At 43.3% G+C, this 19,612-nt stretch overlaps 1 protein-coding gene across 3 annotated transcripts in view; it reads right to left on the minus strand.

The window, feature by feature from the left end:
• LOC124553956 overlaps window positions 1–19,612 on the minus strand; it is a 241,926-nt gene that overhangs the window by 185,083 nt on the left and 37,231 nt on the right. For 2 of the 3 annotated variants that reach the window (XM_047127971.1, XM_047127969.1), the window contains exons 2-3: window positions 15,177–15,411; window positions 2,118–2,264 (exon numbers count right to left, since the gene is read on the minus strand). In XM_047127971.1, the coding sequence (XP_046983927.1) occupies window positions 2,118–2,264; window positions 15,177–15,286 (257 nt within the window). In that variant the 5' untranslated portion in view covers window positions 15,287–15,411. The remainder of the gene's footprint in view (window positions 1–2,117; window positions 2,265–15,176; window positions 15,412–19,612) is intronic. The other variant, XM_047127970.1, reaches the window with a different exon arrangement.

Raw genomic sequence — 19,612 nt, forward strand, 5'->3', positions numbered from 1 at the left:
CTACGCAGGGCTGCACACCTAGTCCTGTCCACCGAGGGACAGCTTGTCTCTTCTGTTGTCCCGTGGCCTGTGGAATGGATGCTGCAGCGGCACAGTGTAATACGATCCACCCGTGCCTCGACATTGGCACAGTGTTCAATCTGGGCCAACTGGCTATAAAGTGTCCAGTCTGCTCTACCGTGCACCCGTCGCAGTGGTTTCCTTTCAGGTTCCACTCCATCTGGCAGATGAATAAAGATCGGGAAGTGATCACTTCTGTGCAAATCCCGACCACTTTCCATCGAGCAGTATGAGCAAGAGTTGGAGAGCAAAGTGAGAGATAAATGGCAGAGAACAACCCAGCTGCTGTACAGAAATGTGTGCCGTGTCCCGTATTCAGCAAGTACGCACACGACGACACGGGAAGCTTCTAAATTTCTCTACCCCTGGGGCATGTAGCTGCAGAGCCCCAAAGCACACTGTGTGCATTAAAATCACCGCAGAGGTTGAAAGGGCGGGGGAACTGTGTAATAAGGTCGGTTACGGCCTCTTCATCGAGCACATCACGTGGGGGCAAGTAAACGGAACAAATCGTCAAAGGATGACGCACGTGCACTGATATGGCAACTGCTCGTAAAGTCGTCGTAGGGAGGGAAGTGAGGAACGGTAGTCGGTACTGACGAAAGTACCTATCCTCTGGAAAATTGCCAAATCACCAGACAGTGTAAAAATAATTACTCATAAGTAAGTAGTCCATTTATTTACATCACCTGTTGTTGTTGTTGTGGTTGTGGTGGTGGTGGTCTTCAGTCCTGAGACTGGTTTGATGCAGCTTTCCATGCTACCCTTTCCTGTGCAAGCTTCTTCATGTCCCAGTACTTACTTCAACCTAAATCCTTTTGAATCTGCTTAGTGTATTCATCTCTTGGTCTCCCTCTATGATTTTTACCCTCCACGCTGCCCTCAAATACTAAATTGGTGAGCCCTTGATGCCTCAGAACATGTCCTACTAACCGGTCCCTTCTTTTTGTCAAGTTGTGCCACAAACTCTTCTTCTCCACAATTCTATTCAATACTTCATCATTAATTATGTGATCTACCCATCTAATCTTCAGCATTCTTCTGTAGCACCACACTTCGAAAGCTTCTATTCTCTTCTTGTCCAAACTATTTATCATCCATGTTTCACTTCCATACATGGCTACACTCCATACAAATACTTTCAGAAACAACTTCCTGACACTTAAATCTATACGAAGGACGAAATGAGTAGCAGCAAGATTTGTTCCGAAACGGTTGAATCTCAGCTCAAAACAAATTCACACAGACATCACCCAGGAATTGCTGAACGAATTCAACAACGATCCAAAATTTCTAAAGAAGGTTACAATAGGTGACGACACAAGGGTATACTGGACCGACATCGAAACAGACACCCAACTGGGCAAATGGAAATTGCCTGAAGAGTCAGGATCGGAAAAATAATTCGACACGTTCGATCACGCATGAAGGTACTTCTCATTTTTTTTCTACGACTACAATGGGACAGCGTATCACGAGTTCCTGCCTTACCGTCATACTGTCAATAAGGAATACTCCTCGGAAGTAACACACTGTCTGCATAAAGCAATCCGAAGAAAAATACCAGAATTGCGGCAAAACCACTCGTGGAAATTGCATCACGCCAATGCTCCCACTCACACCTGAAAGCTAATCCATCCCTTTTTTTTTTTTTTTGCCTCACCTACCATACTTGCTGGACATGGCCCCCTATGTCTTCTCTTTATTTCCGATGGTGAAGGAAACCGTGAAAGGACGTCGTTTTGCCACCACTGATGAGGGAAACTAGAACCACTGAGGGTGCTGAGCACCGTAACAAAAAGTGAGTTCCATAAGTGCTTCCAAGCTCGGAACAAGTGCTGGCACGCTTGTATTATATCTGAGGGGGATTACTTTGAAGGGGACAAAGGTGAATTTGATGAACAAATGAAGATTCTTTAAACAAAAATTCCCACAACTTTTTTGTCACACCTCATTCTACTGTAACATACAAATTTGCACAACTTTAATCGTGTAGCTGATTGTGTCGGCATCAGAGAAGTGTGTATACACAGTGATCGACGCACTGCTCCACCTACCATGAGCCGCGTCCCCTCTCCAGGCGACTGACGAGCCCTCGGTCCAACAGCCCACCGAAAGCAGTAGAGATGTGCGTCTTCAGTCCGCCCGAGTCGCCGCTGCAGCCCAGCGGAGCCGTCGATGTGGTGGAACTGGTGATCGGCACGCTGCAACACGGACAGACTTACTTTGCTGTGAGGTATTATGGAAAAATTCACAAAACAACCCTACTCCCTTCAAAATACTCTCCATTGCAGGTAGGGATATGGAAATTTGCTGAAATGGAAAATTTTAAATACCTCGCTACATGGTTCAACAGGTAAAATATTTTAAAACAGGAAATAAACCAACGTATTGTGAACGGGTCTAAAACTTATTACATTCTAAAGCTCATAATGTCCTCCAAGAATCCGTCAATTGAGACCAAACTTAATGCATACAATGCAGTGATAATTCCAGTATTGTTGTATGGGACAGAAACCCTAAGCACAACAATCAACAATGAAGAAAACTTGTCAGTCTTCGAAAGAAAAATTACGAGAAGGATTTTTGGACTTTTCCAGAACAGGAGCTCGTGGAGACGTAGTAAAAACCAAGAATTGTACGAGCTGATGAGGCAACCGAACATCGTTCAAAAATTGAAAGCACAGAGAATAAGCTCGGTAGGCCACGTTACTAGGAGACCAGACACCTCTCGGGCAAAAGCTGTACGTATGTGAAGACCTGACGGTGCCCGTCCAATCAGAAGATCCAGAAAGCTATGGGAGGACGAGTTACAGAAAGACATCTGCCAACTAGGAGTCCGTGATAACTGGATACAAAGCACAGAAGATCGCCGTCTACAGAGTAGCACTGTGAGGTCGGCACACGATCTACAGGGTCCTCGATTGCCGATCTGATTGATAACAGCTAATACATTTGTCCCACTGGTGTTACCACTGTTCAAAACATTTCTTGCAGTAATCTTTGTAAATGGCCGACAGCTCCTCCCACGACTTCTTCAATGTTATCAAATCTGTGTCCTTCCGTGCCCTTTTTCGTGCGTGGATATAAGAAATTCGTCTACGGAGCCAGGTCAGGCAAATAACGTGCACGGGGTAGTGGAAGCACACTATTTTTAGCCAAAAATTGTACAACAGATGGCTGTGTGTGCATGTGCATTGTCACAGGGAGGAACCAATCTGTCTGCCACAAATCTTGTCAAAATTCACTGATCCAAGCTCCGAGGTGACCCACTAATCTCTGACAGTGGATCAATTGTCTGCTGAAGGTTTGTGAACACAAGCTCTACTGTTGGACGTCTAGAATGACGTTTGTTGTCAACAGACATGCCACCATTTTCAAATCGAGGAAACCACTCTTACACTCCAGTTTTTCCCACAGCGACATTATGGTAAGCTGTTTTAACATTAAAACAGTTTCAGTAGCATTTTTACCGAGAAGAAAACAAAATTTCACAGTTGCATGTTATAACAATACGAGTCAGGACAGATGTAACGGAACTTGAATTGCGTATTTGCCTCTATTGGTTACGGTAGAGAGATCGATCTTTCGGTCCTGTCTGTATATTTATATATAATATTGCACGAATAAAGGCTGGGCGAGTGTAAAGCTATTGTTAAAAATGCATGCCGCACGATTTGTTACGATTTTGTCCGTCATAATAAGAATAACATGCTTTTGAATACAATTAAAATATAACGGCGATACCTGTTTAGTGTTATTGGAAATAATATGTAGTAAATTAATGAGTAAGGTAGCCGATCCTATAAGAGGAGGTAAAATTGGGCATATTGAGGTGTTCTGCTTTATATCGACGAAGTACAGAAGTGCTAATTGTGCGTAGTGAAAAAATATAGGGGTGAGTTTTAAATAACTATGGTATACAATCAAAGTAACAAAAGGTCATTTAGTTACACGAAATCGCAGATAGCGAAGTGTGGTCATTAAATTGAGTACACCTACAGGGCGGTCAATTCCGGGATAGATCTATACGCATCTCACGAGTGACGCGGTATTGAGACCGTTTTTTTTTGTAATTATATTGCGGACAGCAGGCTCCAATTTATGGAAAGGAGAAAAATGTTAACTTTTACTCGAACTCTTAATAATTGCAGATCGGAGAGAAAAGTGTGTAATTGTCTTACGCCTAACAAACATTCGTGGAGGGCGGTGGCTAAACATATCATTATCATTGACTGTCGGTGTCGAGCAACCAAAACTGTTCGTCAAAGGGTTTCGATGGAACTTGGGAGTTAGGGTTCAGGCACTCGCATATACTCCACACCAGAGTGTGAATGAGTGGTGAATGCGAAATAAAACTGTGAACAAAGTTACGTTAAATAAAGCAGAAGAAACAAGACAGTTCGGTCTTATCTGTTATTATTCCACAAACTGTAACATTTCTTATTGTCGTACGAAGCCTTTATAGATGATCTTTATGACAATTTGCTTTGAAGGGATCTCGTTACGAGTTAAGTTTTGAGGACCTAGTCAAGAGGGGGTAGTTCGTAGATCCTAACTACTGCAGCTATTCTGGAATCACGTGCTACCGTGACCGTTGTGTGTTGTCAATGGCTTAAGGTTACCATATCTCATACTCTAGAATCGTCTTTCCTCTTGGTATAACGGTGCCTCACTGCAACAACGGCAACGCCGACGACGAAGGAAGATACGGTAGAATGTTGTTCATTTAAGCTTGCCACCATAAAAAATTAAACACGAACAAAAGAGCACAAGCAGAAACAATCACAAACAGGTCTACAACACAGGTGGCACTGAACTAGTAAGGAGTTGCCCTGTACACGCCTAGCAGCAGAAATGCGTACTGCACAAGCTCCGCTCACGGCAATATCATTCCTTCTCCTCCTCTTTCTTTTTGGGTACCCCTTCATATATACATCAGAAAAAGGTGAACGGGAAGTAGAGGAAAGGGTTGCAGAGCTGAAGATGATAGAAGAACAACAGAGGGCAGTGAAACAGACAAAAGCCATACAAAATTTGAAACTTCCTGGCAGATTAAAACCGAGACTCAAACACAGGACCTCTACCGACTGAGCTCCCCAAGCTAAGCTCATGATCCATCCTCACTTCACTTCACTTCCATCAGCACCTCGTCTCCTACCTTCCAAACCTCACACAAGCTCTCTTGCAAAACCTGCAATGCTAGCGCTCCTGGAAGGCTGTGGCTAGTGATGTGGGCCGGACAAATGCCCACTGAGCAGTACATTTATAAATGGGCAACCTGTCCAGGAATTTGCCCAAAGCAGTTTTAAATGCCAAAAATCTAGGCATTTATTAAAAATGTACTTTTTTAATTTTTCACTACCAATATTAGTTGTTAGTAAATGTTTACATTTAAACATATGTATGTCATTTATTGCCATCTTCAACTTTTGTAGTCCTGTCTTCCTCAGTTGCGTGTAATATTACGGTATATTGATAATTTTTACTTATGGACCGTCTGACAGCAACTGAATAAAACACAATTTTAGGACCATACGTGTTTCGCCTTTATTTTCTGCAAGGTATCGTCAGTGGCCTGGAATATGTACATATGTTCCCTATTTAATTTACATTTTTGTCACTGTGCCTATAGGTTATAAACAGTTCTAGTGGTTGGTATTTCCTATTAAGTAGTAATGTTTTGAACTGGACTTACAGGTTGTGTGGACAATTTCTTACATATTATGCTCCTGTTGCATTTTTGGTGTTGTTCTTTTGTTCTTCTTCTTACGAATGCCAATTTGCGGTTCATGTCAAGAACTACTTTTAAACCCGAGTTTCTTTTACTACCCCAAGAACTGACCTCACTAAAGATGTAAAGTTACGTTTACAGTCCAATTCATTTCCCCTAATAATACTTCCCTAGCTCTTGAGCAGCTTTTTCAACTCAGTTACACAACCACTACAGAAAAAGTGTTGAGAAACACTTTTTCCAATACAAAATATCAGTTTAAATTTCGTTTTTATCCCCTGCATATCAATTAAAATGCTCAAATGTCTGGGTATTTATGAACTTTGGGCACCTGCCCAGGCACTTGCCCTTACTTATAAATGCCCAAGCATTTTAAATCACTAGCTGTGGCTAAGCCATGTCTCCGCAATATCCTTTCTTCCAGGAGTGCTAGTTCTGCAAGTTTCGCAGGAGAGCTTCAGTGAAGTTTGGAAGGCAGGAGAAGAGGTACTGGCGGAAGTAAAGGTGTGAGCGAGGTTGCAAGTTATGCTCAAGTAGCTCAACTAGTAGCGACTGCACATTTTGGAAAGATCTTTTGTGTGTGTCGACACGTACACTGCATATTTACATATTAAAAATTTGTAAACATGAATTCCTCTAAATACAGAACAGCCGCTTCTGAAACACTTAAATCGAGATTGTGATGGGCTTTTGTCAGCCAATCAGCTCACATCACGTGATCTTGCCACCCAATTTCAGCGGCTATTCAGAACACAGGACATGTGATATAGACAGCCAATAGCAACACCACTGTTATGCAACATGTACAAACAAATAGGAAAAGTTCAAGGTTTAAATTAAAACACACACACACACACACACACACACACACACACACACACACACACACACACACAGTACAGCTGTAAGAAAAGCTAAGCTTCCACATATAATACTGTTCTTTTTTAGCGCATGTTACCCTTAAAATTTTAAACATTTACATAAATGGCTGTTTTTTGGGCCTGAAGTTTTTCCAGGTGGCTGGTCCTCAAAGAGTTAAGTTATGAATGAGAGTCAAATGCCCCCAATTTAAGAAACTCGGCAAATTCTCACACGCAATGTAATTCATCTTGTGTAAAACTAAATTTACTTTGAAAGTAACTTTCTCAAACCACAATTCACTATATTTTCCCATTAGAAATGTAAACAGTTGTGACATGTGCTCATCAGAAACAGTTTTGTCATATGAAGCACTGCACAGTCTTCGTCCTAAGGCCTTTGACGCATCTTGCAGCCAGCTGACATTGTGTATGCACTGTGTTTTGTTGTTGAAAATGGTGCATTTTCTTGGAACTGAAGTTTTATTTTGGTGTTATTTTCTCGTATATGTTTTAAGGCTGCAGTACTACTCTGCAGTAGTGGGCTACAGTAAAATTCTTTGTTAGAATATCAGTTCTTAATCAGTCAAAACCACAAAAATTTAACTGAAAACTAAACAATGAAAAATTCCCATAATTCTAAAAAATTCTCAGAATTTTCTTGGCTGAAAAAATTCCCGCTTTTTTCCCCAGGGCATAGACACCCTAAATATAAGGTGACCATCTGTCCCGTTTTCTTCGGGACAGTCCCGATTTTTGTGTGTCTGTCCCGAATTTTTTCAAAGGTAATTCGGGACACCTGTTTGTCCCAAAATTAACAATCATGACCCAATTTGTCCCAAATTAGACATTCATTTTACCTGTATCGGTATATTTTATTATTAATTTTAGTTATGGTGGGAAATTGTATGACAAGAGGGTACGACAAATTGTCGAAACTGTTATCAAACTGTTTCTACTGTGCAAACACGTGTTGGCCTCAGCTCGAACAGCTAATGGGCAGTCAGAGACCACGGAAACTGGGAAAAAGTCGCACTCGAACGCATTCGTGCGGTCGAAAATGGTTCTAACCGTAACTCGAACAGAAGAAGGAAGAAATCTACATATTTTCTCATAGCCGTGGAAGAGTCAGGAGGAGGTTTTATGGCAAAATTGCAGACAAAAAAAGAAAGTAACTCGAACAGACGAACAGTAATATACGCTCTCACTGACTTTGGCGTCGCCAATGCAATTTATGCTGGTCTCTAGAATACTACCATTTGTCATCTGTGTGCGCCATATTATATCAGACAGAATTTTGTGTTATGTCGTGTTATGGTATAGTACATTGCCCTGATCGCACTCATTCATCTTAGAAGGTGTTAATAAAATGTAAATGGGCTTTTCTTTGTAACAAATTTAACTGAAACCTTCTTCTCATATAATAGATAAATAAATATAGCCTATTTTGCAAAATTTTTAATGTGTCCCGCATTTGGGCCTAGGAAATATGTTAATGTCCCGAATTTGAGTCTAGAAAATATGGTCACCTTACTGAATAAGCATCAAATAATTTTCAACCATCATCTATCGACACCTCAGTTCACTGTTACTATGTAGAGTACAGCCATCCTTCTTTTCAAAATTTCCAGCCACATCCCACCCTTCAATCTCCTGTCTGGTCTGATGTGACCCACCATCGCTTCCTCTCCTGTGCCAACCTCCTCATCTCAGAGCAGCACCTGCAACAAGTTTCCTCAGTTATTTGCTGGACGCATTCCAATCTCCACCTCCCCCTACAGCTCCCTCTTGAACCGTGGAAGTTATTCTCCGATATGTTAGTACACATTCTGTCAACCTTTCCCTTCTTATAGTCCACATTTTCCACCCTCCTTTCCTCCCTGCGATAGCCTCTTCACTTCCATTCTTATCAATTCACTTAACTTTCATCATCAATCAGTAATACCATATATAAACACACCGATTCTCTTCTGTTCCGTTTTTCCCCGCTGCCCACAACTCATTTACCAGGTGATTACAATTAAACTGACAGTGTTGAGAGTGCTGCAGTGTGGGCTGTATACATTGCAGGATGCTGAAACATCATAGGTATGTTCGTCAATTGGTGCGCTTGCATCATATGTTGGAGGGGGAGGGGGGAAAAAAAGGTTGCTTTTCCTGCCACAGGAGCAGAATGTGAAAAGCTTCCTATTTTGACGTTTATATGCTGTTTATCATTGGCGACGGTGGTGGATTTCTTTTCGGAAGTGACTGTTAGTGTAATGGGTGAAGAAAGTTGAAGTTTTGTATATGAAATTACAAGATCTAAACTTTGCTCCCACCGTCTGCCAATTAGTGGCGACAATGGTAAGTAGCGATCGAAAGAAACACATCACAGACGTCGGGCAGTTAGCTTGGACCTCAGTCAACATAACCTCATTCAAACATTAGTTGATTTGTGTCTGCATCAAAGTTGTTCTTGATTGAAAATGTCAGTTTACGAGCCTCTTTCTCATCATTGGCGGGAGGTGGTACTGTTTTGTTTCAATACGAAGGAAACAGCGCCTGAGTCTCATCGAATGCTCTCAAGTACGTATGGTAAGGATACTAGTAGTGAAAAAACGTGTCGTGAGTGGTTTCAAAGTTTCAAGAACGGTGACTTTAATGTTTTAGACTGGTGGGAGAGAGAATGTTTTCGAAGATGCAGAATTGGAGACATTGCGGAGCGAAGACTCGAAGATGCAGAATTGGAGACATTGCCAAGTGAAGTCTCGCGTCAACCTCGAGAAGAATTGGTACGATTAGTGGGAGTGACACAGCAAGCCATTTCAAAATGTCTCAAGGCCATAGGCACGATTCAGAGAGAAGGAACTTGGGTCCCTTATGAGCTGAAACCGAGAGACGTTGAATGGCTTTTGTGTGTTTGTGAACAGTTGCTTCAGAGGCAAAAATGGAAGGGATTTCTGCATCGCATTGTGACAGGGGACAAGAAATGGGTTCATTACGATAACCCTAAATGCAAAAAAATCATGGGGATATCCTGGCCACGCTTCCACATCGACGGCCAAACCGAACATTCACAGCTCTGAGATCATGATCTCCATTTCGTGGGACCAGCTTGGTGTCATGTACTATGAGGTGTTTAAACCGAGTGAAACAGTCACCGGTGCTCGTTCTCGAATGCAGTTAATGCGGCTGAGCAGAGCATTAAAAGACAAATGGTCGCAATACTGTGAGAGGCACGATAAAGTGATTTTGCAGCACGACAGCGCTCAACCCCACGCTGCAAAAGAGGTCAAAACACACTCGGCAACGTTAAAATGGTAAGTCCTACCCCACCCGTCGTATTCTCCAGACACTGCTCCCTCTGACTATGACCTGTTTAGATCAATGGCGCATGGCGTGGCTGACCAACTTCAGATCTCACGGAGAAGTCACGAATTGGATCGATTCGTGGATCACTTCAAAAGATGAACAATTTTTTCGGCGCAGGATTCGTACACTGCCCGAAAGATGGGAGAAAGTAGTGGCCAGCGATGGATAATACTTTGTATGATACACGTGTAACCAATTTGTTTCATTAAAGCCTCAAATGTAGGGGGAAAAATGGCGAAAGCAAAGTTCTACACTTTATACTACTGAGAAGAAAGACCGAGCATTGTTCGTATAGTTGTTTTATCAGAATAGCAGCACTCAATTGCAGAAATATTGCTGCCAAACAGGTGCAAAGAGGCCCCATGTCAATAAGTGTGGTAAAGAATGTGATCAAGAAATGTGAAGAAACAAGTGAATTAAGTGGTGCAGCAAGGAGAGGGAGGGGGCGTACTCCCACGGCAGTTGATGAAGTTGCTGTAGCTATAGCCGACTGGACAGCAAATGCCACAAATTCTGTAGCCAGTGCTCGAGCTGTGTCACGGGAATTCTCTCTGCCCTGGTCAACAGTTCAAAAGATTTTGTGGCACATTTTACACTGGTATCCATGCTAGACTCCGAATGTCACAAAATGAAGCCCCAAGACAGGCTACAACACCAAGACTTTGCCCTCGATTTTTTGGCACACATACGGCCATTCTACTCTGCTGTACATTGTGCAGGAACATCCACTTTATGCGACTGTGTGGTGTGCTTTCACAAGATCCTTCATTTCTCAGTCCATTTTCCGTTGAGGAGATGACACCTCTTCGGCCTGTTAGGTGTAGTCACACCTGCAAGATATAAGGACCTCCTCATGCAACACACGATTCTAGCTTTCCGAGAACACAACTAGCTCCGCACCACTATTTCGTGCAGGTCGGGGAGACACCACCCTTCGCTGCCCAGGTGGAAGACTTACTTCGAGAAACCTTCAGTAACGAAAACATCGTCGCTAGGCAATTCCGACAAGGTGTGTGGCCTTCCACATCCTCCAACCGAAAACCGTGTGACTTCTGGTTGTGGGATATTTGAAAGAGGGTCTCCATTAGAGATGTATCCAGACTGTTCCTGATCTGAAGGATAGCATACGAGGACATACTGCTCTGTTTACACCAGATATCCTGCAAGCAACTGTCAAACGTGGCGTATTACGGATGCAGAAATGTGCCGAGTCGGGAGACCGTATTGAACAAGTTTTAACTTGTTAACATATCCAAATAAATGTACCAGAACCACCATTATGCGTTTGATCATTCCTCCCTTTTTCCTGCACCCACACTACATTCTCACTGCTTACAGTGCCATATTTGCACCTGGCGGCACTAAGTGGAACTTTTATTTGTTTTTCAACATACTCCGCGAGCACATCTCCTAATGAACGTACCTACGACGTTTCAATGTCCTGCAACGTACAGAGCCCCCGCTGCAGCATTTTGAATACCACCTGATTGATTATAACCACCAGGTACGTACGATGCTGTGCTCCAGACATACGAGGGTTGTCGGAAAAGTTCTCAGCCTCACCCACAGATCACAGCACTATCTGTGCGATTTCTCCCCCTCCACATGTCAGTGGACTCCATGTAAAATTGCAAGTTATTCCTGGCAGCAGCTGACTGTAGGCAACCTATTTAAAAAGTTGTGGTGTGTGTGGTTTTGGACATGGGAAAAAATAGAGTATCATGCAGTGATTAAACTCTTCACAAAAGGAGGTTTAACACCAACCAAAATTCATTTGCAACTTGGGAGCTCTTCACCTTCATACAATGTAGGCTTTCACAGCCGGTGCTGTCTTCAGTTGAAACTTCTGAGTGGAAATTTTATACATCGACCACGGCCTCTCAGCCCGGAAGATTCAACTGAAGTCTTCACCTTCAATTTCCACTGTGAAGAAATGAGTGTCCGAATTTAAATGTGATTGTCAAAGCATCCGAGACGATACACGCAAAGGATGTTCAAATTGTGCAAGCACACTGGAAATCGACAAAGTGCATAAGTGAAGATAGTATCTGCTCTAACGGACATGTCCCAAAGAAAAGATACCGTTGGTGACCATGCAGCTCTCTTAGAATGAAATGATAATTAAATCAAGATCCTAAGCTCTCGACAGGCATTGATATATATCAACGGGGACAGTTGAAAATGTGTGCCCCGACCAGGACTCGAACCCGGGATCTCCCGCTTACAAGGGAGATGCTCTATCCATCTGAGCCGCGAAGGGCACAGAGGATAGAGAAACTGCAGGGATTTATCCTTTGCACGCTTCCTTTGAGACCCACATTCCCAATGGGCAGGGGCACTACGAATGTAGTGTGTGGACATTAAGTTGGGAATGTGGGTCTCACGGGGAGCATGCAAGGGATAAATCCCTGCAGTCACTGTATCCTCTGTGCCCTCGGCAGCTCAGACGGATAGAGCGTCCACCACGTAAGCAGGAGATCCCGGGATCGAGTCCCGGTCGGGGCACACATTTGCAACTGTCCCCGTCGATGTAAATGAACGCCTGGTCAACAGCTTAGGGTCTTGATTTAATTATCATTTCAAAGTGCATAAGATTTCGGAAGATCACTGTATAACAGTCCACGAAATTACTAACACTAGGTGTATCAAAAGAATAAGTTGGTCACATCTTGCACTAGGAACTGAAAACGAGAAAGCTCTGTGCAAGATGGGTGCCACGGGTGCTCACTGCAGATCACAAACACATTCACACGGCACTTTTCAAAAAGTGATTGGTGCATTTTAAGAAAAACAGAAGTAACTTTTTGTGCCAATATGTGACGTAGATCAAATTTAGATTCACCACTACACACCCAACTCCAAACAACAGTCTACGCAGTGGACGGAAGCTGGTTCTGCAGCTCCAAAGAGTGGGAGAACAGTGCCAGCAGCTGGAAAGACCATGGTGTCTGTGTTTTGGGACGCAAAAGGAATTCTGTTGACTGACTAACTCGAGTTAGGTAAAACTGTAACTGCAGAATACTACTCTCAACTTTTAACAAAACTCGGCTGAAGCATTTCTGGAAACAGAGCCATCTTAAAGAAGAAATAATGTCATCTTGCATCAGGACCTGCACCTGCCCAAGACAGTGTCTTGGCAAAGGGGAAATTTAGGATTTCCAGTACGCACGGCTGGAACATCCGCCCTATTCCCCAGATTTGGCTCCCTCAGACTTCCAACTATTCTCCACACTGAAGAAATTCCTCTCCAGTTGGCACTTTCCGTCCGACGGAGAAGCCACTGCAGTTGTAGATGGGTACTTTGCGGCTCTTCCGAAGGAACACTACACACAGGGGAAATGGCATTCTAACACTGCCAGGTCAAATGTATCGATATAAGAGCAGGTTACGTTAAAAAATGAAACTTCTTTGAAAGCATAAAGCGTCATTTTCACGATTGGGCCGGGAACTTTTCAGACCACCTTCATAAATCCTCAAACTACGGGCTACATTTACTATCAGCAGACCCCTATTAGTGAGGAATTCTTTCTTTGCCTGTGCTGGTCTCATTTACGTCCTCCTTACTACAACTGCTGCAAATTATTTTTCTTCCCAGATAGTACCATTCCTTCTAGATACTACTTCGTGGGCCCAGTTTTCATGTTAAGTTTGTCACTAATCACATTTCCGGTTCTACTCATTACTGCTGTCCTTCCTCGATTTTCTCTTCGTCCGTATCCCGTGTTCATCCCAGTGCCATCGAGACTCTACATCTACATCTACATCTACATCTGCATCTACATCCATACTCATCAATCCACCTGACGGTGTGTGGTGGAGGGTACCTTGAGTACCTCTATCGGTTCTCCCTTCTATTCCAGTCTCGTATTGTTCGTGGAAAGAAGGATTGTCAGTATGCCTCTGTATGGGCTCTAATCTCTCTGATTTTATCCTCACGGTCTCTTCGCGAGATATACGTAGGAGGGAGCAATATACTGCTCGACTCTTCGGTGAAGGCATGTTCTCGAAACTTCGACAAAAGCCCGTACCGAGCTACTGAGCGTCTCTCCTGCAGAGTCGTCCACTGGAGTTTGTCTATCGTCTCCGTAACGCTTTCGCGATTACTAAATGATCCTGTAACAAAGCGCGCTGCTCTCTGTTGGATCTTCTCTATGTCTTCTATCTACCCTATCTGTAACGTATCCCACACCAGTGAGCAGTATTCGAGCAGTGAGTGAAGAAGTGTACCGTAACCTACTTCCTTTGTTTTCGGACTGCATTTCCTTAGGATTCTTCCAATGAATCTCAGTCTAGCATCTGCTTCACCGACGATCAACTTTATATGATCATTCCATTTTAAATCACTCCTAATGCCTACTCCCAGATAATTTATGGAATTAACTGCTTCCAGTTGCTGACCTGTTATATTGTAGCTAAATGATAAAGGATCTTTCTTTCTATGTATTCGCAGCACATTACACTTGTCTACATTGAGATCAATTGCCATTCCCTGCACCGTGCGGCAATTCGTTGCAGATCCTCCTGCATTTCAGTACAATTTCCCATTGTCACATCCTCTCGATATACTACAGCATCATCCGCAATAAGCCTCAGTGAATTTCCGATCCAATCAACAAGGTCATTTATGTATATTGTGAGTAGCAACGGTCCTACGACACTCCCCTGCGGCACACCAGAAATCACTCTTACTTCGGAAGACTTCTCTCCATTGAGAATGACATACTGTGTTCTGTTATCCAGGAACTCTTCAATCCAATCACACAATTGGCCTGAGAGTCCATATGCTCTTACTTTGTTCATTAAACGACTGTGGGGAACTGTATCGAACGCCTTGCGGAAGTCGAGAAACACGGCATCTACCTGGGAACCCGTGTCTATGGCCCTCTGAGTCTCGTGGACGAATAGCGCGAGCTGGGTTTCACACGATCGTCATTTTCGAAATCCCACCCCTACAAAGTATATTTCTAGTCTCCAGAAAAGTCATTATACTCTAACATAATACGTGTTCCAAAATTCTGCAACTGTCCGACGTTACAGATACAGGTCTACAGTTATGCACATCTGTTCGACGTCCCTTCTTGAAAACGGGGATAACCTGGCCCCTTTTCCAATCCTATGGAACGCTACGCTCTTCTAGAGACTCTACGTAACACTTCGAGATTCTGTCAAACCTGGGCAGGTGTCCTTTGGCGATGTGTGCAGCCAGCGCGGTGTTCCCCGACAGCAGCACGTTGCAGTGGGGGCAGGTCACCTGCTTTCGCATCGAGTAGATGGCAGACATTTTCAGCACCGAGGCTGCAGCGTCCGCACCGAAAGAGCCGCCGCCGCCGCAGTAGACGTCACCTGCCAGCCGACGAAGCCGCCAGGATGCTCAGTGGTCGGAGGCCCCGACAACTGGGGCTTCGACTGTGTACAGAAACAGAGAAACTAAAGTGAAAACGATGATTTTATTTCCAAAGAAATTGTAACGGAAGTTACAAATGCACGGACCAACCAGAGTAATATTATCACCACCTGCGTGGAATGTCAACATACAGTAACCACTCACGTACAGCAGGTGGCACCAGTAGCAGTGAAGGCTATATAAAGCACATCGGGGGAGACGGAAAACAGTGCAGTCGCCATAATCTGGAAATGGAGTGATTTATCTGACTTCCAAAAGGGCACAATAATTGGTTTTTGGGCCAAGGACGGAAGCATTTCCAAAATTGCTAAGTTTGTAAAGTGTCTGTGTGATGGCTCGGGTCAATCGCACCGTGCATTGCAAAATAGTGCTTTCCCAAGCAGTGCCGAGCCAACATGGGCCGCAACATGGGCTGCAGATTTATTTATTTATTTATTTTTATTTTTTTATTTTTATTTATTTTTTATTGTGCTCAACTACTAACGTCATTAGCGCCCAGTCAGAAACGTTAGTGCACTAATAGTGTACATAAAACGCAAGGGGGCAACACCAGAAAGTACTTACAAAGACACAGATAAACAAAATAAAAGAGTTAGATCTTTTTGGACAAGTCCGTCAAAGTAATAAAATTAAGGACACGAGCAGTTGCTCGAGTGTCATCGGCAAAAAGTCCCTGTAAGGTAGATGGCAGACAGGACAACACGAGAGTGAATAAAACAGGGACAGGACAATAAAACGTGGCGCACCATCAATGGGTGACCAAAGGGGCACTGCGGGGCGGGGTCACCGGACGACAGGTAGCGGTGGTTAAATCGACAATGCCCAATTCGCAACCTGGCCAAAACGACTTCTTCTCACCGGGAAGAGTGGGGCTGTAGATGACAGTGTCGAACTATGACTGCGCAGATGTGCACAGGCGAAATGATGTGCAACTGCTGAATATCTGACTTTCCAGAGGAACCGACGGGCTACCGGCGTTTCATCCTCAACACCCGTTCGGCGAAAGTTGTCGCAAATCTGACTCCGCTGCAGGTTTGCACACCTGTGCCCGACTGCTGGAATACGCACACCGATACCACAACTCTACGTCCACTGTGTGGTGACAGGTGGCTCTTCCGACCAATCACATTTTTTGTTCAATTGTACGGACGGCAGTCGGATTGCCTAAAGGGTCCAGGCTGGGGGAGGAGGCGTTATGTTCTGGGGAATGTTTCCGTGGAATTCCCTGGGTGATTTTGTTATTCTGAAAGGTCCAATGGATCGACACAGTATGCACATATCCTCTGGTACCACAGCCACCCCTATATGCAGTTTGTTTTTCCTCAGCACAATGGCACATACCAGCAAGACAATGCAACATGTCACACCCCTCGATCATAACTAACATACTGCACTAGGACGAGTTAACTGTTCTCCTCCGGCTATCACACTCCTCGGATTTAAACCGACATGAGAATCTGTGGGGCCACCTCATAGGACTGTTCGTGCCACGTATACTCGGCAGATAAAGCTATTGCAGCTGGCTACGACACTGTCTCCACATAATAGTCAGTACCTTACACAATCTCATTAACTCTTCTTGCACATTTTACAGTGGTTTGCATTGCAAAAGGCGATTACGCAGGCTTTTGACAAGTGGTCCCATTACTGTGACCTGACAGTGTAAAAATAATTACTCATAAGTAAGTAGTCCATTTATTTACATCACCTGTTGTTGTGGTCTTCAGTCCTGAGACTGGTTTGATGTAGCTCTCCATGCTACTCTATCCTGTGCAAGCTTCTTCATCTCCCAGTACCTACTGCAACCTACATCCTTCTGAATCTGCTTAGTGTATTCATCTCTTTGTCTCCCTCTACGAGTTTTACCCTCCACGCTACCCTCCAATACTAAATTGGTGATCCCTTGATACCTCAGAACATGTCCTACCAATCGATCCCTTCTTCTGGTCAAGTTGTGCCACAAACTCCTCTTCTCCCCAATCCTATTCAATACTTCATCATCATTACTTATGTGATCTACCCATTTAATCTTCAGCATTCTTCTGTAGCACCACATTTCGAAAGCTTCTATTCTCATCTTGTCTAAACTATTTATTGTCCATGTTTCACTTCCATACATGGCTACACCCCATAAAAATACTTTCAGAAAAGACTTCCTGACACTTAAATCTATACTCGATGTTAACAAATTTCTGTTCTTCATAAACACTTTCCTTGCCATTGCCAGTCTACATTTTATATCCTCTCTACTTCGACCATCTTCAGTTATTTTGCTCCCCAAATAGCAAAACTCCTTTACTACTTTCTCATTTCCTAATCTAATTCCGGCAGCATCACCCGATTTAATTCGACTACATTCCATTATCTTCGTTTTGCTTTTGTTGATGTTCATATTATACCCTCCTTTGAAGACACTGTCCATTCCGTTCAACTGCCCTTCAAGTCCTTTGCTGTCTGACAGAATTACAATGTCATCGGCAAACCTCAAAGTTTTTATTTCTTCTCCACGGATTCTAATACCTACACCAAGTTTTTCTTTTGTTTCCTTCACTGCTTGCTCAATATACAGATTGAATAACATTGGGGAGAGGCTACAACACTGTCTCACTCCCTTCCCAACCACTGCTTCCCTTTCATGTCCCTCGACTCTTATAACTTCCATCTGGTTTCTGTACAAATTGTAAATAGCCTTTCGCTCCCTGTATTTTACCCCTGCCACCTTTAGAATTTGAAAGAGAGTATTCCAGTCAACATTGTCAAAAGCTTTCTCCAAGTCTACAAATGCTAGAAAGATAGGTTTGCCTTTCCTTAATCTCTCTTCTAAGATAAGTCATTGGGTCAGTATTGCCTCACGTGTTCCAACATTTCTGCGGAATCCAAACTGATCTTCCTCGAGGTCGGCTTCTACCAGTTTTTCCATTTGTCTGTAAATAATTCGTGTTAGTATTTTGCAGCTGTGACTTATTAAACTGACAGTTCGGTAATTTTAACATCTGTCAACACCTGCTTTCTTTGGGATTGGAATTATTACATTCTTCTTGAAGTCTGAGGGTATTTCGCCTGTCTCATACATCTTGCTCACCAGATGGTAGAGTTTTGTCATGACTGGCTCTTCCAAGACTGTCAGTAGTTCTAATGGAATGTTGTCTACTCCCGGGGCCTTGTTTCGCCTCAGGTCTTTCAGTGCTCTGTCAAACTCACCTACATTTAGTGAAATGGCACTTAAAGTATTGTCATGGTGTCAAAATGCGTTTTGGCTAGTAGTTTTCTAGAGGAGGTGGAAAAGAGGTGTAGACGATGAAAGCAGAACGTGGTGACAATTTACCGACATCTTTATTAGAGAGATATTTGAAACTGCACCGCCACAGGAGGCACGCGACGGGAGTAGTGGTCGACAAACCGCAGGCTGGAATAGGATGGCAAGTGTGTGCCAGTGTCAGCATTTCACACCTGCACAATTCGGGAACAACTTCACTAGCAGTGCTTTCCTGCTGTCTTGCAGTGCAGCGTCAGTCAACAGAACACCTGCTCTATATTCCAATTGAAACTACTCGCTAGTTGACATTTCACAGACTAGAACTGGTTTCCTCCACCCACAATGCTCAACGTCACGGCATAACTGTTTGCTGTTGCCAAAGTGCCACAACATTTGGTCAGTTCACCCCGTCCCGCTTTCTTTCTTCCTGGCTCTGGTCCGTTAATTTCATATTGTAACAATACGAGTCCAGATAGATGTAACAGAACTTTAATAGCGTATTTGCCTCTATTGGTTACGGTAGAGAGATCGATCTTTTGGTCCCGTCTGTGTATTTATATATAATATTGCACGAATAAAGGCTGGGCGAGTGTAAAGCTATCGTTAAAAACGCACGCCGCGTGATTTGTTACGACTTGGTCCGACATCATAACAACATGCTTTTGAATACAATTAAAATATAACGGCGATACCTGTTTAGTGTTATTGGAAATAATATTTAGTAAATTAATGAGTAAGGTAGCCAATCCTATAAGAAGAGGTAAAACTGGGCATATTGAGGTGTTTTGCTTTATATCGACGAAGCCGATGATACGGCGTCATTTTTTTCGTTTACTCTTAGAAATAAACAAGCACAGAAGTGCTAATTGTGCGTAGTGAAAAAATATAGGGGCGAGTTTTAAATAACTACGGTATCAATCGGAGTAACAAAAGGACATTTAGTTACA

This window comes from Schistocerca americana, chromosome 11 (assembly GCF_021461395.2).
Source record: "Schistocerca americana isolate TAMUIC-IGC-003095 chromosome 11, iqSchAmer2.1, whole genome shotgun sequence".
In the NCBI taxonomy this organism is placed as follows: Eukaryota; Metazoa; Arthropoda; class Insecta; order Orthoptera; family Acrididae; genus Schistocerca; species Schistocerca americana.